The 24,128-nt window shown below is 41.2% G+C and overlaps 2 protein-coding genes across 2 annotated transcripts in view; both read right to left on the bottom strand.

Moving 5' to 3' along the window:
- LOC310962181 (germ cell-specific gene 1-like protein) overlaps positions 1-4,016 on the bottom strand; it is a gene marked incomplete at both ends in the record, with an annotated part of 7,403 nt that extends 3,387 nt beyond the window's left edge. Inside the window, 2 exons of the mRNA XM_083934564.1 lie at positions 1,200-1,247; positions 3,728-4,016. Coding sequence (XP_083790690.1) covers positions 1,200-1,247; positions 3,728-4,016 — 337 coding nt within the window. The remainder of the gene's footprint in view (positions 1-1,199; positions 1,248-3,727) is intronic.
- Positions 4,017-10,535: 6,519 nt separating this feature from the next.
- Positions 10,536-21,600, bottom strand: sec23b (SEC23 homolog B, coat complex II component). The gene is made up of 19 exons (XM_083924979.1): positions 21,444-21,600; positions 19,441-19,668; positions 19,077-19,134; positions 18,870-18,956; positions 17,905-18,141; positions 17,707-17,789; positions 17,453-17,597; positions 15,663-15,821; positions 15,331-15,446; positions 15,076-15,199; positions 14,827-14,907; positions 14,632-14,721; positions 14,358-14,464; positions 13,906-14,062; positions 13,671-13,748; positions 13,311-13,472; positions 13,119-13,205; positions 12,768-12,989; positions 10,536-11,486 (listed from the first exon to the last, which is right to left on the bottom strand). The coding sequence occupies exons 2-19, from the start codon at positions 19,659-19,661 to the stop codon at positions 11,397-11,399; spliced, it is 2,304 nt and encodes a 767-aa protein (XP_083781105.1). The 5' UTR covers positions 19,662-19,668; positions 21,444-21,600; the 3' UTR covers positions 10,536-11,396.
- Positions 21,601-24,128: the final 2,528 nt, after the last annotated feature.

Raw genomic sequence — 24,128 nt, 5'->3', positions numbered from 1 at the left:
GAGGGAGTGTGGTGAATCCTATGCCAATTTTGGTCATATCTTTTGGTTCTGCCCATCATTACGATTGTTTTGGTACAATATACAGAAGGAAATTAAAACCATTTTTAATGGTGTTATTCACTTGAATACAGACTTTATGCTGTTAGGAAAAAAAGGTGGACCAAATGCAAATGATAAATATTTCTCAAGGGTACTGTGTATAACAGCACTGAAACAGATAACAAGAAATTGGCTTCAAAAAACATGTCCTTTGATGGATAAATGGAGTGAAACGGTTCAACAAATATATCAGATGGAGGAATTAGGTTATAAAATAAGGGGAAACTTGAAACTTTTCGGAAAAAGCCAGTCTGAGTGGTCGATGCATTATCATATGGTAAAAACACAATGAATTGAAATAACTGGACTGTGATTCTTCATATCAGGGATGACAGTCAATTAGGGGAGCACTACGCCAACCTTACACCAAGTAAGGTCTTTTATTTGATTTGATTGATTGATTTTTTCCTGTTTTGTTTTGTTTTTTCTAGTTTCTGCTGGCCTTCATTTATTTTCTATCTTTTGTTTTTCTTCTATGTGTGTATACAATTTTTTCGTTGGTCTGTGTTTTTTGTCTGCTTTGTCATACTGCTCAGAAGGTGCATAACCTTAGGTGGAAAGAAAGTATGGGTTTATGGAATAATAGCAGCCAGACATTCGAGGAACAACGCTTTTGTATGAATTCAATGCTGTATGTATGGATTTTTTTCAAAATACTGTAATAAACGTGTACGGTAAATATTGGTATCACCCATTTGAACTTACATCGACTGTCAGTTTGACTAAAGCAATCACTGGGTGTTACACCTACTCACCTTATTATGTATAAAAATGTATAAAGTGACAATAAAGTATTAAATAAATATATGTATATATTTCGAATCGCATGGCAAACCATTCTTGAACCATTTCCCAAATCAGTCACGTGGTATGGACGGCTCGCTTGTAAATAATCTGTAATAATACTTTTTTTTTTTTACATTTTTATAATAATAAAAGAGATGTGCTCCTAGCCATAACATAAGGTCTGTGAGGATACCTCCATACTGTAATAAACCTATCTAACCCTCTCAAGCAGTTACTGTTTAGTGCCCTTGTGGGATAGTTGAAGAGCTTTTCACCATAGTTGGACTTCATGGTGATAAGCAGTGGACACTCACCTTTCTCTGATGCAGGGGCCAAGTCGATGAAGCTTCTGCACATCTCACCTACGGCAGAAAAACAACATGTTGTCATGACTTAGCAGTTGCAATGGCATCTTTTGTGTTGAATCCACTATGTGGCAGAAATAAGCGAGTCGTTTGTTTGTGGAAGAGTTCCAAGGACGACGTGCGTTTTGTTGAAAAGGTCAGAGGGGTCTGGGATTAAACAAAACTGAATTTAAAATACTCTTAGTGCTGAAGTGATACAGGCTTCAGGCCGAGTCCTAATCCATGTTTCATCCCCAATTTCTGTCCGGGTCTGTTTCTCTGGATTATTTTAGGTGTAGAGTATGACCTCACACAGCAACAGCAAATTCAGAGTTCATAAATGAATGGCAGAATGTTGAATAGGAGGCATATGTCAGAAATGCAGCTTTATGGGGATTTGATTCAGCGTCACCAGCTGGCGTGTTGGCAGCGCCACGCCACATCTGGCTTTCGAACTGTTGAATTACAGGTACTTTACAGGTAGAATTACATTGATAAAATAGAATAGAGATATTATTCTGGAAGAAAAAAAAATATGCGCTGTAATTGCACGCATGCCTGTCAAACCTTAAACACACTGTGAGATAGAATGACAGCCTTTGTCAAATTAACAAACAGGATGTAAAAAAAAAAACGACCTATGACGTGCCCCATTCCTGCAGATGTTTTTATCCTGTCATCAGTCAAGCAGAGCGGGTTGCTGGATTTGTTGTGGAAAGTGGAACACTTTAATCAGGTAGAAGGAGGGTGGCAACAGCTGTTTTGAAGAAAAACTCATCAAGGCCCCTGTTACATAATCCTTATTAACTCAAGCTGTCTCAGCTCCCCCTCCCCTCCACCATACAGCCACTTGATGAGATGGACTTGTGCAGGGAATTCCTTTTTGAGTAATCTCAATTTGTCGTTCATTTCTAGTCCTGGGCGTCATAAAAGTATGAATCATGAGCACATTGTCACAGTTATACGCTGGGTGGGGTTTCACTGATGAGGGGACATTTCCTGATCGAGTTGCAGTGAACTAACCGGAGAGGACTAATCTAGCCAGATTACACCTTTGATCTGCATCCACCCACTCACCATCCAACGCACATGTAACCTTTGAACTCACTCTACTGTTGAACCCAATGTTATTAAATTACTATACTCCAACGTGATCAAATTCCTTTTTCTATTTCCCTGAGTGACGGTATGAAGCTCACACACATCATCATTCACTGTTTTCTCTTTTGGTTTAAGCTGTGAAGAAATCACATTCTGCCCCTATCAAGTGCTGTACCGCCAACCACTTAAAGCCCCGGTCCGACTACAAAACTGAAACTGGAGTGCGAGTGCCCTCCTTCTTTCTTCCACATTTAAAAAAAAAACATTAGACTGATGCTCCCATGTGTTCCGCTGTTTGCTGTGCATTTCGTGCCAGATAAAAAACAGATAAAGCACTTGTATCAGATCCCTAAACAGGCTGATATAAATGGTAAGTGATAATCCTGAAATTGTCATGAAAGGGAATAATTCGAAGAGAGTGATTAATCTCCGTTTGAACAGTGTGAGAGCTGAACTCAGAGCTCCATTAGGACACACGAGGGAGTTAAAATGACTGAAAGGATTATCAACATTTGTTTTTTTGTGTTTGAAAGGGGGACATCACCTAAATTAATAATTCTTATATATTATTCCAATAGCCTGGGGAAGTTAAATTAATATTAGTGAACATGAGTGTCAAACTTGTGATGTCATTACGTATATAGTCTGGAGTTTCTCCGCAGAGGCTAATGTTGTTAGTTTTTTTTTCATACCTAAATGAGCTTAATTCTGTCAGTTATGAAACAGAAATGTTCCCATATCCTCAGAACATTCCTCTGGTGCTCTCAGTCTCATCTATAACAATCTTTCTCAATTCATGTATGAAGCAGCTGCACACTTGATGACATCACACATGTGAGTTTTTTCACATACATTTTGGGATTTGGGAGAGAGTTGTTCATGTTTAATAATATTTTTCAACTGTCCTAGACCATAGGAATGACATGTATGAATTTTGAAAATGTGCGTAGCTCCCCTTTAAAATGTGAATGGTGAGTCACTGGTTATACTGTCTGATGTTATACTGGGATGAAGATGACAATAGTGCTATAGTCTGTAACAATCCAAACAAAAGACAGGGAAGGAAGGAGTGGAATAAATGCATTATTAAACTCATTAGGAAAAGTCTTAAACAATGACTGCATAAAGGCTTATTTCTCACAATTGCCTCATTAAAACTATTCCTCTGGACAGACCAGCGAAGTAGATACAAACAGCCACTCAGCATCATGAATCATAGCGCGTAAAACACGGATGAGCTGCACCTACACACACACACACACACACACACACACACACACACACACACACACACACACACACACACACACACACACACACACACACACACACACACACACACACACACACTCACACGCACTCACACGCACACACACACACACACCTTCTCTTCTTACTTTCATCGTGGATGTTTTCTTCACATGAGAACCAGATGCCGGTGTGGAACTGTCGGAACAGGAACCTGTCGTCCCCGGTCTCCCAGCTGTACACCACCTTGTTGGGGTCCGTCTCGTTCACCCCGTAGTCTATACACTGGTGCGTCCGCAGCTTGCTGCACTTGGGCTTGGGGACCCTCTGGGTGCCCACGCACCAGTACGTCGTTATAAACGCGGTTATCGAGAAGAACAGGGCGAAGAAGTTCAAGGTAACCGACAGAAGGCTCCTGCATTTGCGAGACGTCTTCATTGTCCGTGAGAAGGATGCAGCGGCGCGCGGAGGACCGAAAAGTTCATGGAGTAGATGCACGAGCCCCGGCTAATTCCCACGCGCTCCTGGTGAAGTGCAGGTCCCATTTGGCACTCCACAGTTATCAAACATCTCCATTCACGCGCGCCCCCCACACTGAGCTCAACTGGGAGCTAAAGTGACATTTCCGGACTTTCTTTTTCTCTTTCACGTGCGCGGTCCCACGAGCGTCCAGCCTATAGGATGTCACGTTGTCAAAGGATTTGACGCTCGCTTGCATCAAGTGTGGGATTTTCTAATAATGCGCTCTCTCTTCTCTTTTGCATGCATCGCCTCCCTCCAAAGCTCACTGTGTATCAACTGCAGGGCGGTCACCAGCCTGCTCAGATTAATTATGATCCATTCATTCATTTAATTAAATCACAAATCAAAATGCAGCAACATCTCAATCATACAAGACACCACATTTCACTTGGAATCAAAGGCAATTGCAGAATGAGGACAATTAAATTAAAGGGATACTTTTTGTTCAATTTTTGGAAACGTTAATAAAGTTAGGGGACTCACAACAGACAGATTTACAATAAGAAAGAATTGTTGACTTTTAGTCCATAGCTGTACCCTTTAATACATGCCAATGGCAATTATAGTCAGGCCCTTTAAAACCCAAAACCATCCTGAAGCACAATTCATGATAACCGTGGTGACATCACCAGGGTCATAACAACTAAGTAAAAAATAACTTTGAAAGCTTCCTCCAGAGCCATAGAAGACATATTAGAAGTACTCCATGTGAGAAGTGAACACATCTGCCTGTGTAAAATTGGCTGAGTGCCCCTTCAAATTAAAACATGGTCTATTTTTAAACTCTGATTTTGATTTGTAATGATCATTCACGATTATTCAAGAGGGACAATACATTTTTTGCACTATACGGTTAACACTGATTTTCATCTGTAGTCCCTGAACGGAGGCCTGAATTAAAATATAACAGTCTGTTGTTGTGAATTACATCTGACACTGATTCTCAATGATGCAGAATGTCCAAAAAAGCGTGTAACACATTTAGCAAAGTATATTGTAATAAAAGGCAACTGTACAACTACGTCCTGTTAATTCCTCACAGCAGATGAGCTGCTGATGACCACACTGATGGGGGTCTGTTGAACTCTGCACACTGTGTGAATAAGTAGAGATGATCCGTAAGACTGCAGTGAAAGTCTTCTAATCTGAAATGTGCTGGTGTGCAAAGACAACACTGACATTTTAAAGACATTTCCCATGAGTACTGATTCTTGTGAGAATGAGCTAAAAATATCAGTCATTTGAGTCTCTGTACAAACTGTGTTTACAACCCTGGAGAAAATGAGGCCAGATAGGCTTGACATCTCCTTTACCTCGGCAGCATGCCTTCATGTTTAGCCGTGGGAGGCTAAGCCGCACTTCAACATGACTCTAAAAAGGGACAAATCAGGCCACCAAAGTGCCCCAAATACTGCTGAACCGGCTGCTGGTGATACTGTGGGTAATTACCACCTTGGTATGATCTTGAATTGTTGGGTCTCTGTTAATCATAGATAATTCATAGAGTGTGGTTTGGACCTACTTTATATGTAAAGTGTCTTGAGATAACTTTTGTTATGATTTGGCATAAAAGTGAATTGAATTGAATTGACAGGCTATATTTAGGGAGTTCCGATGAGCCAAATTTTTCCTCCTAGGATGGCGAAGTCATGACTTTTACTCTGCCAGTTGGGTTGGGCATGAGGACTGAGATGGGGTTAGGGTTTTCTGGCTGAACGGATGTAGCGCTGGGATAAAGCCTTTATCTATCCTGCTTCCCTGCCACTATGTATGTGTCACCGTTTTTTAAAATCCCTTCGCTATGGGATATGCAATAAGACAGACCTGCTTCTGTCAATGAATGGTTGTAAAGATTGACACTTGCTGTCAAACAAGGACTTTCTAGCATGTTTGCCCACAGTTTAAGCTTCATTTTCAAAGCATGGCCTATCGTCTGCAGTGAGCTAGCAAGGGTTAACACAGAAAAATGGCCTTAAAAATGCCATAGAGTTGGTAATGTTCCCCATCTCACAGGACTCTCATGCCCGATGTTGGATATCCAGACAATCAATATTCGGGCCAAGACTTGCTCTTCTATCTTGCTACACAATCTCTATAAGCAGATATCTGCATATGAATGCAAATAAAAAAATTCAATGTCCGATGATAGTTCCGAGATTGCATATTACCCACTTCTTTATACCTCTTTTGCTGCCCACACAAACTGCAGCCCCGCATGCAACCGAAGCCCACTCAAACCTGCTTAGTCAGTACTACTCAGACTACTAACAGTAACCTGATCGCTCCCATTACCAAAATCTTGTCCCGTTGCCTACAGATTCTGCATTCATATTCAAATATCTGTTTTTAGAGTTTTATAGGCATAAAACTACCAAATTCCATCCACATTCCAGAAGAAGACCACCTGAAACACTGCAGGGTCATTCGTCGTCACACACCCACTCTATGAGTAAACCCGAATGCACATCTCAAAGCTTGAAAGTGCCCTGTGTCCTCAAATCACCCAGTGGTTCTTACCAACAGCTGCCAAGAGTCTTATTGGATATCAGCAGCGTATTGGAAGTCAGAATACTTGGCTACAGTCTGATAAACACTGCTTCCATGAGGATGGTGATAATTTGTGGCAATAACAAGAAGTTAATCCCTGCTCTCAAGTTAACACTTTTTAAGTCCTTAGGCGCACCATGCTGTAATGAATGTTTACACATCCAAGTAGGAGAATAATTCTACATTTTAGACACATTTTAGAAGAGGCAGTATCACTATGTACACAGCACACACTACACAAGGACAGATTTAACGTGTATTTCAGACTATTTGCGTGAAGAGTATGGGGCCACATCTAATTTCTTAGAATCTTGGAATACTGCAGTTTTTAGATCCCCATTTGCAAAGAAAAGAAGAGAAAATTAAATATTGACTTTTGACTTTAGTGAAAGAAAATAACATTTTCTGGTATTTTCAGTCCTCAGCACTTGATATGATCATGAATATTATATTTTAAGGTCACAGTCTTTGTTGAAGCTCTTTGGGACAGTTATTGACAGGTTTAGATCTTAACTGAATGAACTGAAGTACCTCTGGCTTAGAACCTGGGGTTCATTTTTGATAGTAAATTTTATTTCACATATTGTACTAGTATGTATTGCTAGATATGCAAATAAGCAAATGTATGCTATCAACCTAAGTTGATGGCCAAGTTGTTAGCATTCACAACAATGACATATTATCACTATGTTTCCATTGGTCCACAAAACTATCTGTTATTGCAGTTTTAAAGTGTGTAGGCATAAATTCCTAAGCAATTAAGCACACTCTTGCTCAATTCAATATACTCAGGGGTTTTGTTGCTTTACTTAATAATAATAATAATGATAAAGTTACAAAGTGCTTTACATACAATAAAAAGCGACAAGTAAACGGTTAATTTAAAAAAACGTAAAATACAACAAAAACATAACAAAACAACAGTAAAATCAAAAATAGTCAGTTTTTGTGTTAGCTTCCCTGATCAAAGGTTTGAATGAGGAAAAGCCAGGAATGATCTACCAGAGGATCTCGGGTTGTATTGAGGCTCAGAGAAGGTCAAGAGGTCAGGGAGTCAGCTATATATTCTGGAGCTAACCCCTTATGAGCCTGAAAAGTAATCATTGCATTTTTTTAAATGATCTGGGATCCAATGAAGTGATCTTAAAACCTGTGTGATGTTCTTTCCTGTTGGCCCATTGATGAGTCTGGCTGCTGCATTTTGAATATGCTAAAGTTTATGGAGCTTTTGTTGTGTACTTGGTCTGGTATGACCAGAAGGACTACATCTATGGTGGCTAATATAAGCTAATGCACACAAACTTCAAATATATACTAATTTCCAGCTGTCATCACTGAGTCAGTCTGGTGACTTAATGACATTCTGTAATCGTGCTACTGTTACTCTGATGGTATACGTAAGTTAACTCTCTTACCCTCAAAGAAATCAAAATCAAAAGCAACTGGACTTGGCTATTTGTCTAGGAAGACGTTTCACCTCTCATCCAAGAGGCTTCATCAGTTCATGTACGCATCTGACCAGGCTGGGACTGGTCCAGCTAACTGGTGTGGAGATCAGGGTATTTAACCTCTCATAAGGCCGATGATGTCACAGGAACCCTTTGTGCTTAAAGTGCCAACGACAGTTGTTGGTGGGAGGTTGGTTTCGACTTCGTTAGTGCTCTACTGGGTTATAACGACAGTCGTTGGAGTCACAGGAGGCCATTTGTGAACAGTTGTTCTTTAAGGTTAGATTTTTGAATCTCCGGGGAAGGGATGAAAGGGCAGCATTGTAAATTGGAGATAGGTGGTGTCTCAGACCTCCTCTAGTATGAGGAGCTTACATATTGCTTAGCATGCATTTGTTTTTGGAGCCAGACCAATCAGCATCCTGTGAGGAGCTACTGGCAGTTGAAGAGGGAGTGGAGGCTGAAAACAACACAGATAGACGACCGTTCATTCAAAACAACATTGGCGGCTCCTGAAAAGCTTAGCACAGATGCTGCAATAGCATCAGTTTTACCAGAACTGAAGAGTATTTCTTCATTAAAAGAAGAGCAAAGAACAGTGAAGAATATTTTCGTTCTTCTCCTGACTGATGGAGAGATGCCTTAATTCAATGAGTGAGAGTATTTGAACACCTATCAGCTCTTAATCGTTGTCACACTGTGGCCACAGCTGCTGCTGTTCAGAAAAGGTTACATAGTCTTGCTTTAAATATCTGACTTTGCCCACAGTTCTTCTCATGGTTTTTGTCCCGAACAGATCGCTGTGTCCCACATGTTCCTCACTCCGGGACTAAAGTCCACTGTGATGCTGCATTTAGTTCCTCCCTGGAGATTTGAGGGTGTGTTCTATGAACTTTCAAACACTTTGTCTAACTTGCTTTCACCCGTTTGCTTAATTGCTTGTGGAATTTTCTATTATGTATGTCAATTTTTTTCTATTTCAATAGTAAAGGTCTGTTATATGTTGTTCGAAACATTTCGGTCTATTATTATATTTTAACTATAAAACCTGGTATATAAAAAAACATTACCATAATTATTACTATGACTAAAAGGATTGTCCTTTGGAGTTGTATTTCATATTGGGGTGAATTTAAGCTCATAGGTCCGGGGCCGTGTGCTCTCTTGGGATTAAAAACTGTACATGTACTCAGAAACACAATAATAATATAGATTCAGATTTAAGTTTTAGCTCCAATAATCTAAATCACTAAAAGGAACAGAATTATTATGGTATGCATCATCTGTCTACAGTATTGTGTCAGTCATAGTTATATAAACCTGCTATGACATATTCTACTATATAGGTATCTTACATAAGTTATCTGGGACATAAACTGGAATGGATTTCTCTGGCTGCTGGACTCGAACTGATCCGTTCAGATTTGATGGGAGATAATAAGACAACACATTTCCTTAGAGCTTTGCCTAAGCCTGGGAATCACATGGACATGAGCATAATCAATGATCACTCAAGACGACAAATGTAATGTTCTTTTTTTCCTCTGGACGTCATTGAACATGCACAGCTGCTGCCTTTGCATGCAAGGAGATGGCCAAGTGTACGCAGATTAATATAAAGACAATTATTCATTTCATATCCACGTACAGTATGGCTCTCACACAGCTGCACCAATCTAAACTGAACAACGCATGGACCTAAAAACAAAGGAGCTTTTAGTACTGTGCAGGAATATCCATGTCAAAAGAGATTAAGAGCCATTGCATTGCGTCTTTTTTCACTTGGCCTTGAACACCTTTTGGAGCATATGCGACTCCAGAGTGCAACATTATAAGGCCTAAGCTCTTGATAGACACAGATTTCATTTGTATTTCAGTGGCAACTTCCGCTTAAAGCTAAGAGTAGAATTTGCCTCTAAACAGATAGCCCCTAAGGATTAGTCTTTATAATCTGCCATTCACTGATCCTCGAAATCATACTGTCTGGGTGGTCTGAAATCAGCTTACAGTGACAGTAGATGGTGTGTGAGTGGTTTTATGATTGGGATTGCGTGCCGTGCTGGCTTTATGTACATTTGCAACAAATGAGAAAAAAGACAATTGTTGAGTGTCACTTCCAATCTGCACTGAGGAAGTGTCACCTACTGTTCTAACAACATGCTGTTACATGCATCGTCTTGCATACACTGGCACGCAATTGTTCGAATCTGCACCGCTAGAAAGTAAAAGTAAACCCTTCCTTCTGCTGCACATCAACAAACAGATGTGGTGAATAAACTGAGCATCGCTGCTAACCTCTGTGACGACTTCTTTTTGAAAGTACACACACCTCTAATCCATGAAAAAGCTTTGTGAATGGTACGTGCGTGCTGTTGCAAGGAGAGACAACACAGACAGAAATGTGTTTCCTGCCGCTTTATATGGTCAGCATTAAGAGTCGAACACAGGATCTAAATCAAACAACTGTCCCATTTATACAGTCTTACAGTATATTAAAGTTTGATTACAAAGACACTTGGGCAATCATCGGGTGCAAAATACCAGATGGTGATGAGACGGGATGAAGAGGACTAAACTATAGTGACCTATAAAGTTAAAAATAAATCTAAATGTTCGTCATTGAAATCAATGTCAGTCTCAGCTGAGCTGGTGCGATTGACGTCCATTCCTCAGAACATTAATCCTCATTATTCACAGGGAATTTTCTTGGAAAACACAAAGGTAAAATCCATGTAGGATTTAAAATGTACATGTCAAATTAAGTGGTTAACGAGCAATCAGTGTGAAGACCAGTTAACACCGTGAACATTTCTTAACCAGCGATAGAGGTTCTATTATAATTTATTATTGAGAAAAATGGTCATCTTTAGCTATAGACAAAGAAAACACATATAAGGGTGTAGCTTCAACCAAGTCTGATGCAGTAGACACACATTTTTTGGACAAACAAATAAAAAGAAAACAAATAATAAGAATTATTAGTCTAATTATTCTGCATGTCAAGAGTTAATATCAAATATAAAAAGAGAAACAGGATTTGATATTGCTTACATGAGGGGGGTACAGGAGCTGTTTATCATAAATAACATGTTAATGAAAAGGAGTAGAAATGTCACTTGTTTTCTTATAAGGAATGTGCCATTTCCCCCCTTTTTTACTGTTCATTTTGTGGCATGGCTATGTCACACATGACTCCAGAAAGGACAAAATCGAGCAAGCACACACAGTAGACTCTCTGGGTTTGGCTCCTTTACAAGACCAGGGGAAATGTTAATGGATCCCTATGGAATAGAGACGTCGTCTACGCAGAGCTGGAAACTGCCAGTTTCTTCAAGTGGTCCATGAAGACCTGCAGGCTGACGTCATCAGTGAGGATCGGGGCTCCCGTCTCCTGCAGATACACATGAAGCAAATGGAGATAAAAACAGTGGTTATGAGTGATTTACACACGTTGCGGAAAGATCTTTTTATGACAACTCTGATCCCCATTGTTACTTTAATAAAGCTAAAATTAGCTTATGCAAGGCCTTGTTCCCTCGATAAGCTTAGTCTGACTGCTGTAGATGTATTCACAGTGTTTGTAAACTTCAGGTCATGCTTGGGAAATGAGACCATTTTTTTTTTTAGCTGTAAATCTTCTACACTTGAAATCAAAAAGGTTAACAAATCTAAGAACTGCATTTGCTGTCAGTTTGACTTTAAATCTTTTGAGTTGGCAGCATAGATTGTCTTTCATCCAGGGGTACAGGCAATCCTGGGGTTTTAAGGTCTTGATTTGGGAATAAGACGTGAATAAAACATTTAGAAAACTGTCAAATTGTTTTTAGAGCCTGACATATCGGTATCAGCACAGGTTTTCCGAAATGAGCGGATACGAGAACCTTTTTTACAGAACCTATAAAGCAGGAAAATATGCTTGGGGATATTTAGTGACTAATACAGAACATGACTTTTATTCACCTACTTATTTTATTTATTAATTTCTCAGTGTTAACTTCTAGAATTGCTCGACAAAGCAATACATTGTTAACCTGACTCTTGCCAGATGAATTTCGTCCCGCCTTGACTCCACCTAGCTCCACTCAACCATCTGGGATCGCTCCATGGCAAAGTGATTTCAGGTGGTCGAGCCAATCAGGACCGCCGTGCAAGGTTTTTATAGATGTGATGTAGACAATGACAACAATGGCGGCTCGCATCTTCTTCTTTAAAAGAACACCAGAGAACGGCTCTGAAAGCTTTTGTTGGTGGAAATTATGTTTTCGCCCTTCTCCCGACCGGGTTAGGCTTTTCTCTGCATCGCTCTCATCACCGTCATAGGTTGGTTTCGATGTGAGTGGTTGAAGTAGCACTTCAATAAGGATGACGGACAAATGGTTTATCCAATCAAATGCAAGGATTTTTGATAAGGCCCAGCCTACTAAAAAATCACTTTCCTATGGAGCGATCCCAGATGTATGAGTGAAGCAAGGTGAAACGAAATTCATCTGGCGAGAGTCAGAATAATACATTGTCTATATAACGTATAATATCCCCAGCATCTTGTAAATGACCTCAGCCCACTGAAATGACAAATGATCATCTGAATTTGATATCTTTAGATGCTGAAAATGTCTTTGACTTCTAAATCATATCTATTCTCAAGTATAAAAAAAGTAAGATGTAACTATACCTGTCCCCAGGCGTAGAGGTTGTTGTGAGTCTGTGATGGGTTGACCTTGGAGAGCAGGAAGCGAGCCTGCGAGCCACCGTGCTCTGTGTCAACGTAGCGCGGCATGGGGAAGCGCGACTGTAGGATCTCCTGCGCGTCATCCAGTGGAGCCAGCAGGAGCTGTTTAAAGTTCTCGTATTCTGCCATTTCCTGGTAGCCTGCCTTTCGCCACTGGGCTATGGTCTGGAAATAAAGAGGAAAAGGAATCAACAATGTGTTGTTAGCCTCTAGAAAGAAATGAAGGAGATGACAAGTTGAGATGTTTGAAACTAAAATACATGATGGCGATCTAAAAGAATGAGACTGTCTCACCTCTCCATGGTAGATAACCAGCTGGAAGAAAGTGTCCATCAGCAGGATTCGATCTGGCAGGATACTGCTGCTGTCCAGGAGAACGGGCTGTGAAGAACATACACATCATCAGTACTGACATTTCTTATGAAGACATTCTGAAGCTGAATCCTCTAACACTGATGCTGATGGTGTGGAGGGTGTGAGGCTGACCTCTGGTGGTCCATGGAAGGAGTATGAGTAGAGGATGGGCTGGATCATGATCAGGGACTGAGTCAGGTCCTGTCTGACAAAGTGGTGCCTGTAATAGGAGGACTCATCTGGGCTGTTGTTGAACACCTGCAGGAAAGGCGACCGCCGCAGGTGGAACATAAACTGCAGGTGGAGGAGAGGAAGAAAAAGTTAGGTTTTTGAAAAGCATGTAGTCCTAATGCAAGTCGATTAAAATTGGGAGATAGTATTGTAATTGAATGAAAGTCACATTTTAATCATATATGTAACGATTCGAAAATGAAATGTAGTAATTTTTATACAGATTCAAATTCATGCATTCCCACTCGGAGGAAGGTTTACCTGTGGGTACAGGGAAAGAGACTCTGACAGTTTGAAGGACGTAGGATCATCTTTGTTGAACTGGCCAAACTTCTGACACTGAAACCACGGGAGACAAAACATGGTTCAAACATTGAGCACAACACTTACACAATTTAAGCAATTAACTCGCCCAATCTTAACAATTCCAACTATGCATCGTGTCTCATTTTAAAGTGCAGGTAGGGAGGAGTTGGTGGGTGGGAGCATCACTCACCAGGCGGATGAGCTGCCTGTCAAGCCAACGCAGGACATCTGGTCCCTCCTCCGCCGACTCTGCTCTGAAGACTCCCAGGCGAGCCATGAGCACCGCGGCCGCCTCCTGGTCGAATGACGACTCGATGTGCTGGATTTGGGATTGTGCATCTGCCCAGCTTGGGTGGGGACAGAAAGAAAGAGAAAAAATAAGATTGAGGGAGAGAGGGAGGACAGCAGGAGAGGTGCAGGTGACCGTGGGTGTGGTGTGAATGACGCACATGCTGACAGATCTCTGAAGGCGTCGCCACAAATTGCAGGAATGTAAACATCCTTTCTAGTGAGGCTTATGTTGATTCTGGCCAGCATTTCTTACTTGACAAAATGCCAGGCTAAGTATGTAACTCACTAACACATTTAGGTACATGAAGTTAATATTCACATGGAATAAAATACAGTTTTAAGGTGTCTTACTTCCTGGCGACAGTAGTGACTCGTATCCTCCTCTGTGTATTAGAGTGCTGGTACTGGGTTACAAACTGGACTACCCCTCGGCCACCCTGGGGGACTGGTGCATTGTGCTACACATACAAAACAGTAGAGACAGTAAGACTACTATTGTCAATCACAAAAAAGACATTGTTTAAAGAGTTTTTCTAAGAAATGAGGACATTTGATGTAATTAGCAATTGAAATTTCATCAGTCTACATCAGTCTTCAAGGAAGTGTTTTTTTTTTATTTTCTCACCTGATTCACTACTTCAAAATAAAGGCCCAAAGTGGTTGAGGGGTTTAGACCGCACACTTTCCACTGGCTAGTTCCACCGATTCCCATCTCCTGCAAAAAAAAGCAACAAAGGACAGATTGTGATGAACGTCGGTAAACAACAGCACTCTTTCAGTTGTGAGAAGGAAGGATTCTGAATGTGGGACGGCCACTCACATTCTCTGAAACACAGGAACCCTTGGAGTTGAGTGAAACACACGGCCCAATGGTCCCGCAAACCTTTACTTCCCGTGATGTCTATACAGAACGAAAGACACACAACAGAAATATAAATCTATTCTGTGCTCTGAAAAGAATAATCACAAAGTTTAAGGAACTGATACACAATCAACACTTCTTAATCAAACAAAAACACAGTAAACACTGATATTCATTATGACGCTAATGATTAAATCACTACTTTACCTTGACCTCCAAGACGCCTCCGAAGGCCATGCGGAAGTCTCCGTTGTAGTCTTTGCTAAAGACTCTCTGGAAGGTCTGTTTGAACAGGGAGGTGTTGAAGGAGTCTCCCATCACAATGTGCCCCCTGATAAAAAATCGTTAGAATCCGTTAGAATCTAAAAAGGGACATTTATGTGTAAAGAATCACACATCCTTAATAGTTAGGTTAATATAATCCCACAACCTCAATTAATTAAAGAGTAAGTGCTGACGTACCCGGTGAGATTAGATAAGCATTTCATCTCCAGCAGTCCCGTCTGGTCTAGTGCACAGGCGTAGATATCAATACAGTGTCCATTTACGGCTGAGCGGTTGGCCATGGCTTCATAGTACTGTGTGATCCAAAACAAACAACACACAAAAGACATGAAACAATGAGTTTTATCTCACTGAACCTAAGTATGTTCTGTACTAAGTGCATTAGCCTTTCGACATCTTTATGTTTATTTGGAGGAGATTTTATGACAAAATGTAAACTTGTGAAGGAATAGTTCACGCAAATACAGGTACTGTTGTAAATGCTAGGATTTGCAGAGGCGTTCATGCACCTTGGTTGCTTTCTTTAAATGGCGAGCGTTGTCTTTCTGGATGTCGTGCCAGGAGCGGATTGGAGTTTTCAGCTCATCTCCCACGACCATGCCAGGGCCCTGGGTGGGGGGCCCTCCGATGAACAGCATCACACGAGCCCCTGTGTTGGGGAACGTACCCTGAAGATAAAGAGAAGAGGAATTTGGGTTGCAGTTAAGTGTCGAGTATCATTGTGCAGTACCTCTGCTCACGTTACACCAAAAGCTTGTTATTTGACTACATCATATAGTAGTTATAACAGACTTCTGGCAATTGAAATATACAGTATGAACTCATTTATATTCACATTGATATCAAGGTTGCATTTCACCACTCATAAACTGCAGCATGTGCCCCGGATCCCTGGGCTGTGAATGTAGAATGGATAATGAGTACTAAGACTATTTTTCATATCTGCCATTTAAAGAGGAGTGTTGAGGGAAATCAAGACTGCCTTATTAAAAGAATTAAGAATACGCAAAAACGGTGTGAGTAACCCATAATAGAACCCTCTAATGGCAGGGTATCTGACTGTATGTATACCAAGTCTGACAGTATTTTTAGGGAATCAGTATCAGGAAAGGGCAGACCTCACAGTCAACATTTACAACAAAGTCCATAGTCCAACAGGCTGGGGAACGTCAGAAACATTTGAAAGCACGCCAGAGTCACAAAAACTATGGGAATGAGCTTTTAATGACGACAAGTTCTACGCAAACAGTGATTTTGATATACAGGGACAAAGTGTAATCATTCACAGGAAACCATCAAATACATAAGCCAACAAATGACTGATGCTAACCACTTTTTGCAGTTCTGCTTTATATGGAAAAGACCAATTCATCGAGTGAAACGCCTCTTGACAAATCAGTGAATCTGAAGTCACTGAAAGAGCCAAATTTAGTCTAATCAGGCCTCATCTCCTATCTGCTGAAGGAGAGTGGAGCAGGGGAACGATCTGTTGCATCAGTTATATAACCACGCAGATTAGCAGTAGGAGAAGAGAGGATCATTATGGTGGAGGGAAAAGACAGAAGGCAAACAAGAAACTAGCCTTTGAACTGACAAAGCACGTGTACTGTTCCCTGCAGAAGATAATCATCACAGTGTGTGCGTTTTTTTTGAACAGTTACTGTACATGTGGCACAATCCACTTGAAGAGGTTAAAGTTCAGGTTACTGTAAAGCGCCTATAATGTAATAAAAAACTGCTAATTTATTTTGTGTACACCATGGTATGGTATGGATAAGTTAAACCAAAAGTGTAACAGCCAAACTACATGGACTACAGACGTGTAGTGTATGTTGGCAGGGTGCAGCGGGGTCTTTTTACATGTGGCTGCTGCCAACTTCACTGTGTGCCACTGAGTTTTCATACAGTTGGTTCTGTAGGTTTGGAAGCTGTGCTGCCTCACATTGCCCTCTGGTACAATGGTGGTAAGCAACTTAATTATTTTTAAGACATTAGACTGCGGTTGTTTAAAACAAAGTTCTATGTAGAGTTTACCTGGTGGAGGGCTGCATAATGGCGCGCAGAGAGAGAGAAAAAAATAGACGAGCCGTGTAAAACTAGCGCTGGGCAGCACGGGCTTGAGCTGCTTCAAATGGATATAATGGATGCGCTCTGGGGCAGGCATCTTGCAACCGCTGTGTTGCGGCATGTAGACAGCTTATTGAGTTTGGCCATAAGGTACAACATACTCATAGTTGGGCATTATTTGTAACCACTAAATATACAGTATTATATGCGTTTGTTCATGTGTGTATTATACCTCAAGCAGGCCGACAGCAACAGACAATGCAACGCCAGTGGAGCGGAGGGGCCGTTTGCCCTGAGGGACAGGCCAGGGGTCTCTCTGAAGCTCACCGAGCAAGTCAGTCAGATTCATATCCACTCTGTGCACGGGCTGAAGGAACCTGAACATAAACACAAGCGCAATTTAAACAAAAAATGTATGTAATGTAAAATGAAACAGCTATCAATAAGTGACAAAGGCAAGAGGGAAGTCTTAATGCTCCTCCATACCTGCAAGTGGCTGCTGCATCCTGAGGTGCCACTGGGCGACCTTGTTGTCCCGATGCTACTGGCTTTGTTAAACCCAGCATCTCCTGAAACACAAGCAAAAAAAGACAAAAAATTATTACGGTTGGCTTTTTATGTTTACATACAAATCTTCTCATTAGTCTCATTTCTCAGTTTCTCCATGCCTTTGCCCCCACCCACCTGGATTTGTTTGGAGGAGAGGTCTTTGGTGCCCCTGAACACGTAGCTCTTGGCGATCCCCTCACAGCTGAGCTCATGAACCTGAACCATGCGTCCGAATGTGACGAGGCCCACCAGGGCGTTGGGTGGCAGCAGGCTGAGGGACATCTGCAGGGACTCCTTGAGGGCCTGGAGGTCCTCTTCCTCCAAACATGTGTCCACCACATACAGGAAGATAAGAGGGGCCGGGGGTCCACGCTGTAAAGAGGTGGGAGAGGAAGGTGAAATCATGAGCTTTGTTTTCAGACGTTATCACATACACTGAGGAGCGGGCACTGTAAATTAGTATCTTCATTTGTTTTGTTTTCCTGTCTGCAAACTTGAAAATGCTCTGCCATCAAGCAGCAAAGGAGAAGAGGCTGAATTAATGTTCAATGCTTGGTTTGTTGAATATGTTTCTAAACTACTTATACTAGAAGACAGCTCATATTACTTTTGAAAACCATATGAATTATTCATGAAGCCACACTTGTTAGCAACAATAGTAGTCAGTTCCTCATTAGGTACAAAGCCAAGGATGTTTCTGTATTTATTTCATTAACATATATGTATTTTAGCCTTTTGTATGACTAAACTACACAAACACTGCATGATTATGATAAACCTGTTTTACTAATGTACCAAGTTATGTGCACCTAATTAGGTTCAGTCCCAAAGACTAAGTATAGGACCTTTTTTTTACATAATAAACTTTGAACCAAGGGAAATGATTCCAAAAGCCATAACAACTTTGCTCAGATGTGTCAGAGTTGCAGAATGATAGTGAACACATTGATCTGAACTGACACTGAAAAATAAATATAAGAACTCTCTACCTAGAGAGGCCATTATCAGAAATCACCAACCTCTGCACAGAACACCTGGAGTACATACAATCTCCATGTATAGGGTTGAGGTCAGAGTGCAGACATGTTTGTAGTATTTACCTGTACTATGTACTCAATGGTAGAAAACTGTGGCATGAGTTCAGCTGGTTGGTTCACGTCAGATATTCCTGCATAAGAGGGAGGAAACTGCAGAGACACAAAGAAGCAGATTAACTACAGGAATGTAGCTAGAGCAGTTATGAAGTCTTATGAGTTATGGCAACCATGAATATCACACTAAAGTATGCTGTGAATATCAGTACTCACTGGGTTTCTTTGGAAGCAGAAGTTGCACGCCCATATTTTTGCTCTGAAGTCAGCTTGACTGTAAAGAAGGGAACAAAACAATCTCAATTCAATTTAAAAAATACAGCACTAAATTCAAATCACTGTAACCCATTTTCTTTTACTAAAGGAAAAATGAAGAAATGTACAGAACATAGTTGATACTGGACTGCTGCACAAATAGTTAAACAATTCCCATGTAAGAAAAAAAACTACACTACAAGTCAAAATAATGGCTGAATATTTTAATTTTCTATGTAGTTTTTTGATGCCGTTTCACCTCAAGCAAACATTAAAAAGTTCAAATCTCTAAGCATGCAGGAGCATCGTTTCCTATTCAACTCACCACAGTGGGTTGAGCACTGCCTTGCAGTTGGCCCGGCTGCACAGAACTGGTTCATACTGGACCGGTGGCAGGTCAGGCCTCTCCTTGAGTGGCGTGAAGAGGCAGGAGACCGGGACCACCAGCCTGGTGGCTTCCAGGCGGCTGGATGGCCAGAGGTTCCAGCTGAATCTCACCCCATCCCTGTCCTCGTTCTGTTGGATGAACTCCTGGTAGGTCGCCATCACTGCACTTCAGCAGAGAAAGAGCCCAATAAATCTGAGTGAAGTTGTAAGTCCAAAGAACTGGATATAGTCCCAGTGGCACCGGTAGCCAAAACTTGCTTCTGCTTTCCACTATCTGCAGTATGCCACTCTTTATATAGGTACTCCTTTCTCTCTCATGCTAAAATAAGACACATATTTGAAAAGAATGATGACGCACAAATGTTTCATCACAAACCTGCCCGGCATGTTTTTGTGAGATAGAGAACAGTGCAGAGGGATCCCAGTGGCATTTTTAGACTACACCTTTGTTGGCCTGTGTCGGTGAAACACCAGTGACGCCTTTAATAAAGCGTCACTGGAGATCCTGTTGTAGCAACTGTACACACACCCACTATCAGAGAAAAATTATATTCCCTGAACAATGCAGCAGCATTTCAGCAGGGTTACAAGGTGCATTTGAAGAGATGGAAAAAAAATTACAATCTTTTGTTGTCAGTCGGGGATAAGATAATAGAGTGTACAATATGATCTGTGCTGTTGTAGGCCAGCCCATTTTGCGCTAGTGCTGCAACAAGTTATGATCAATTAATTGAGGAAATACATATTTGGTCTTTAAAATCAGAAAATTCTGAAATATCCATCACAATTTCCCAGAGCACAACGTGTCATCTTCAAAATCACTTGTTTTGTCCGACCAACAGTCCAAAACCCTCAAATATTGAGTTTATTATTACATACAGACATAGAGAACAAGTCATTATTATTATTATTATTATTATAATAACCTTTATTTAACCAGGAGAAACCCATTGAGATTAATAGTCTCAAGGGAGATCAGGCCAAGACAGACCAATACCCCCCTGGGTTAAAGTTTGAAACTGGGGAATGACTTAAATGATCAGTTAATTATCAAAATTATTGACCGGCAATCTACCCTCATAATCTGTCAACTTATCAATTCACAAACGAATGGTTTCAGCACTAGGATGACAGCAGACTGTTATTGTACTATATTAAATTATTGCGGGTGACAGTTAGCTGGCCTGAGATAAGAGACAATCAATTTGTCATCAGCCATAAGTTTATTTAGCAAATGAACTTATGGCTGATATAGCTTCCCTGAAAATCTTAGGGTTTTGGACCGTTGGTCAGACTAAACAAGCAACCTGAAGACATCCCATTGAGGATTGTTTTTCGATAAAACATTAAAATGAATCATAACTATATCTGTCGCCCTATATGCAATGTTTTTCGTCCGGAAGGTGACCTTTGTCCTGACACATCTTATGAAGAGGACGTGGGGTTGACGTGTTTTGTTTTTTAGTTTCCCCCTTTTTCGCCCTCTCAGCAAAAGTACAAAGAGAAACTTGACACTTTTTCAAATCGGCAGAAAGGATTCACTATCTTGAACACTTTATAAAATGATCACCTTTAATTGATGATTACATATAAGCTACGGGCCACGTATCATCACTGATGAACCCACCAGTAAAGGCTGGTCACGTTATCCACTCAGAAATGAGCAAACATGGTCGTTTTACTGGTCTACTCCCGTAACGCACACTCGGTATAGCAACGACGGTGTTGCAGAAAACCAATGAATGTGAAGTACACGTTATTGTTAAGCATAGTTGACAAATATGTCTACGTCGCTCTGTCAAACAGACCTTACGCTTCGTTATGCGGCTGGTTGACTTGTAGCTAACGTTAGCTAACGGAATGTAGCATTAACCCACTTCCTGTCCCTTAATGAATGGAAGCAAACGGGCGGCCTACTGTCGAGAACCACTAGGTGCTTACCTTGTATATAAGGTTGTCCTCGGGTATAGACACGAGCAAGAATAGTATATTGTGTTCAAAAGAAGTTACAGCATTTGGAAAAAAAAAAAAAAAAAGAAGCAGACGGATGGACAGGGCAGAAACACGACAGTGAGGGGATCACTCCCTATCAGCCGGCTCCTGCTGCACTTTACTAGAATGACGTGTTACTCAAAGTCCAGGCCTCTCCTATTGGCTCTTCTTTCCGTGACGTGGCTGGGGCGTGCTCTGCGTACGCCAGGGAAGAGAGTACGTATGGGAAATTGAGTTTACAGTATTGGCCTGCGACAACGACAGTATCTGCCCCAGTGGTTATGCTGCCTTCATGTGCAATGGAAAAGATGGTTTCCACTTGTAAACTGGAAATAAGCGGTGCGTTGTGTTCAAATGCGTTTGTTGTCGTAGTTAAACGAAACACAAACAGTAAATAATAGGCTGTATTGTTTATGCATTTTTTCAAAGGAAAAAAGAGAGGGCTAATATTTCTCATTAAGCAATATAAGCTTGGTCTACGCTTATCTGAAGCACATAAACTTCCCTACCAGCTCAAAAACAGTGTTGTTGTAATACAGTAGACTCTTGCGTTGCGCCATGTTGAAAAGGTCAAAGGTTATCTCATCTCGGCAACTACTGTATCAAAATATTCTATGAGTTTCCCAGTAGAAATCACCACATGGGGGGGTATTCATGTGTGCATTCACGTCGGATTTTTTTTCTTTTTTAAAGACGTGTGAGTAAGTAGACCGTTGTGACTGGTGTATTGTAACTCTTTGCTATCTCATCCCTTAGTTACTCACTGTGTGGAGAGAGGTGGCCTACCTTTGACCTAACCAGCCCAACGGAACCTACTTTCCCCCCCGTTTTTGTGTCAATTCTGGGCCTATTATACTCCTAACTTAGAGGGGAATATTATGCCCCTACTTTTAATCTACTACATTCATTTTAAGGTTAGCATATTGTTGGTAGTTAGTAATAGAATGACACTGCAAACATTAGCCCTTACTTACTAGAGGCTTTCTATATCACTTGGAGTTTACGCCTCTTTTGTGACTGGATTGACAAGATCTGTTTAGAGATACTCATTTTTAATTGAATGTTTTAATGTAGACCTTTTTAGGCTCAGCACTAAGCAATTCAGCTTCACTGCACCTAGGCTACTGTAACACTGCATACTCTCATTTTACATACAAAACGTCATATGATCACCTTAAAAAATATGATGCATTGTGATTTGCAGTTGTCGCCTATGCCAGTAAATGGACAGTATTTTGACAACCAGAAACTTACACACCATTCATTGATACAGCTTGGGGCAAGCTTGATGTCTTTTAATACACAGAGGGCGTAGCTACTCCTACCCAGCCTTACCAACTAGCCTAATGCTCACCTCTGTGCAGTCATATAATCCATTTAGAAACAAGTAATGAATGTTAAGTAGCATGTACACTGACTTCTCCATGATTTATAATGTTTTACATCTCAAGGTCACTGTTGCTGTCCATGGTGCTGGAGTGAAACTGTGGCCAGCTGCTGCTTGCGCTGCGTTCAAGGCTTGGCTCACATACTGGGACGTTTGGCATATACAGTATGTCTGCATGGAACCACTTGATGTAGGCCGAGTAGCCAAGCATATATCAAAAGGAAATATATTGGTGTCTGAAATCGCAGGGACCGACCAAATGTCATGAACTCAAGCCGATGGTTTCAACTTGGAAATGTAGGCTGCACTGTAATGCACTTTGAAACACTAGCCAAACATAGGCCTACAGAACAGAATGACTCACAAGAGCGAAGGTAGGCTACCTTTTTTTGAATAAGGCTGTTAAAAAAAGGCTTTCCATGCAGACCGAAGCTCCAACAGATGTTTCTAGCCTGTTGCTTGCTAAAGTCGATTGAAACATCCTAAGTAGACGATATATAAGGGATATGTATGTACATGCCACATTTTTGGCCAAGTAGCCTTTGTTTTCAACATTTCAACAATGTATCAGGTATGAAGAGAGATCGGAACCTGAAGGAAACCTACAGTGTCTCTCTTGCATTTTAAAATTGCATTTCTAAATCCAAGAGGAAGTGAACTCATCATTTCACACAGCTTGTTAAGAGTGTCTCTGAACATTAAGTGGCGCTGTAACCAAGCTGCATTTTTTGGTGGAGTATAAACCCCTGGAGGGAGTGAGCTAGAGAGAGAGAGAGAGAGAGAGAGAGAGAGAGAGAGAGAGAGAGAGAGAGAGAGAGAGAGAGAGAGAGAGAGAGGGAGGGAGAGAGAAGAGGAGAGCTGTTCCTTCTCCTCCTCTTTCTGTCGTGCACAGCGGACTCTCCTCTCTCTTTCTCTCCTCTCTCGTTCTCCCCCCCCTCTCTCTCTCTCCCTCTCTCTCTCTCTCACAGTGTGCTGCACATACAGGCGGCAGGTGTGTGCACCGACTGTCCGACGACGCTTTTCTCACTTTGACCACGTTTGAGACCGAATTTGGATACTAAACCGAACCGATAACTCCGATAACTGTAAGTAGGCTGGCCACAGTAGACCCTACCCTGGCTGTGAGGATGTTGCAGTGATAGACAGCAGAGCAGCTCCTCCACTGTATCGCACTCAGCCGGCATCGTCAGCTGTTGCTCAGAGAGTGGAAGAGTCGGGAGCAACAGAAAAAGGCCAAACTATGCCAC

This window comes from Echiichthys vipera (genome assembly GCF_963691815.1).
Source record: "Echiichthys vipera genome assembly, chromosome: 2".
NCBI classification, from domain to species: domain Eukaryota; kingdom Metazoa; phylum Chordata; class Actinopteri; order Perciformes; family Trachinidae; genus Echiichthys; species Echiichthys vipera.
This window is presented reverse-complemented; position numbering and strand designations above follow the sequence as displayed.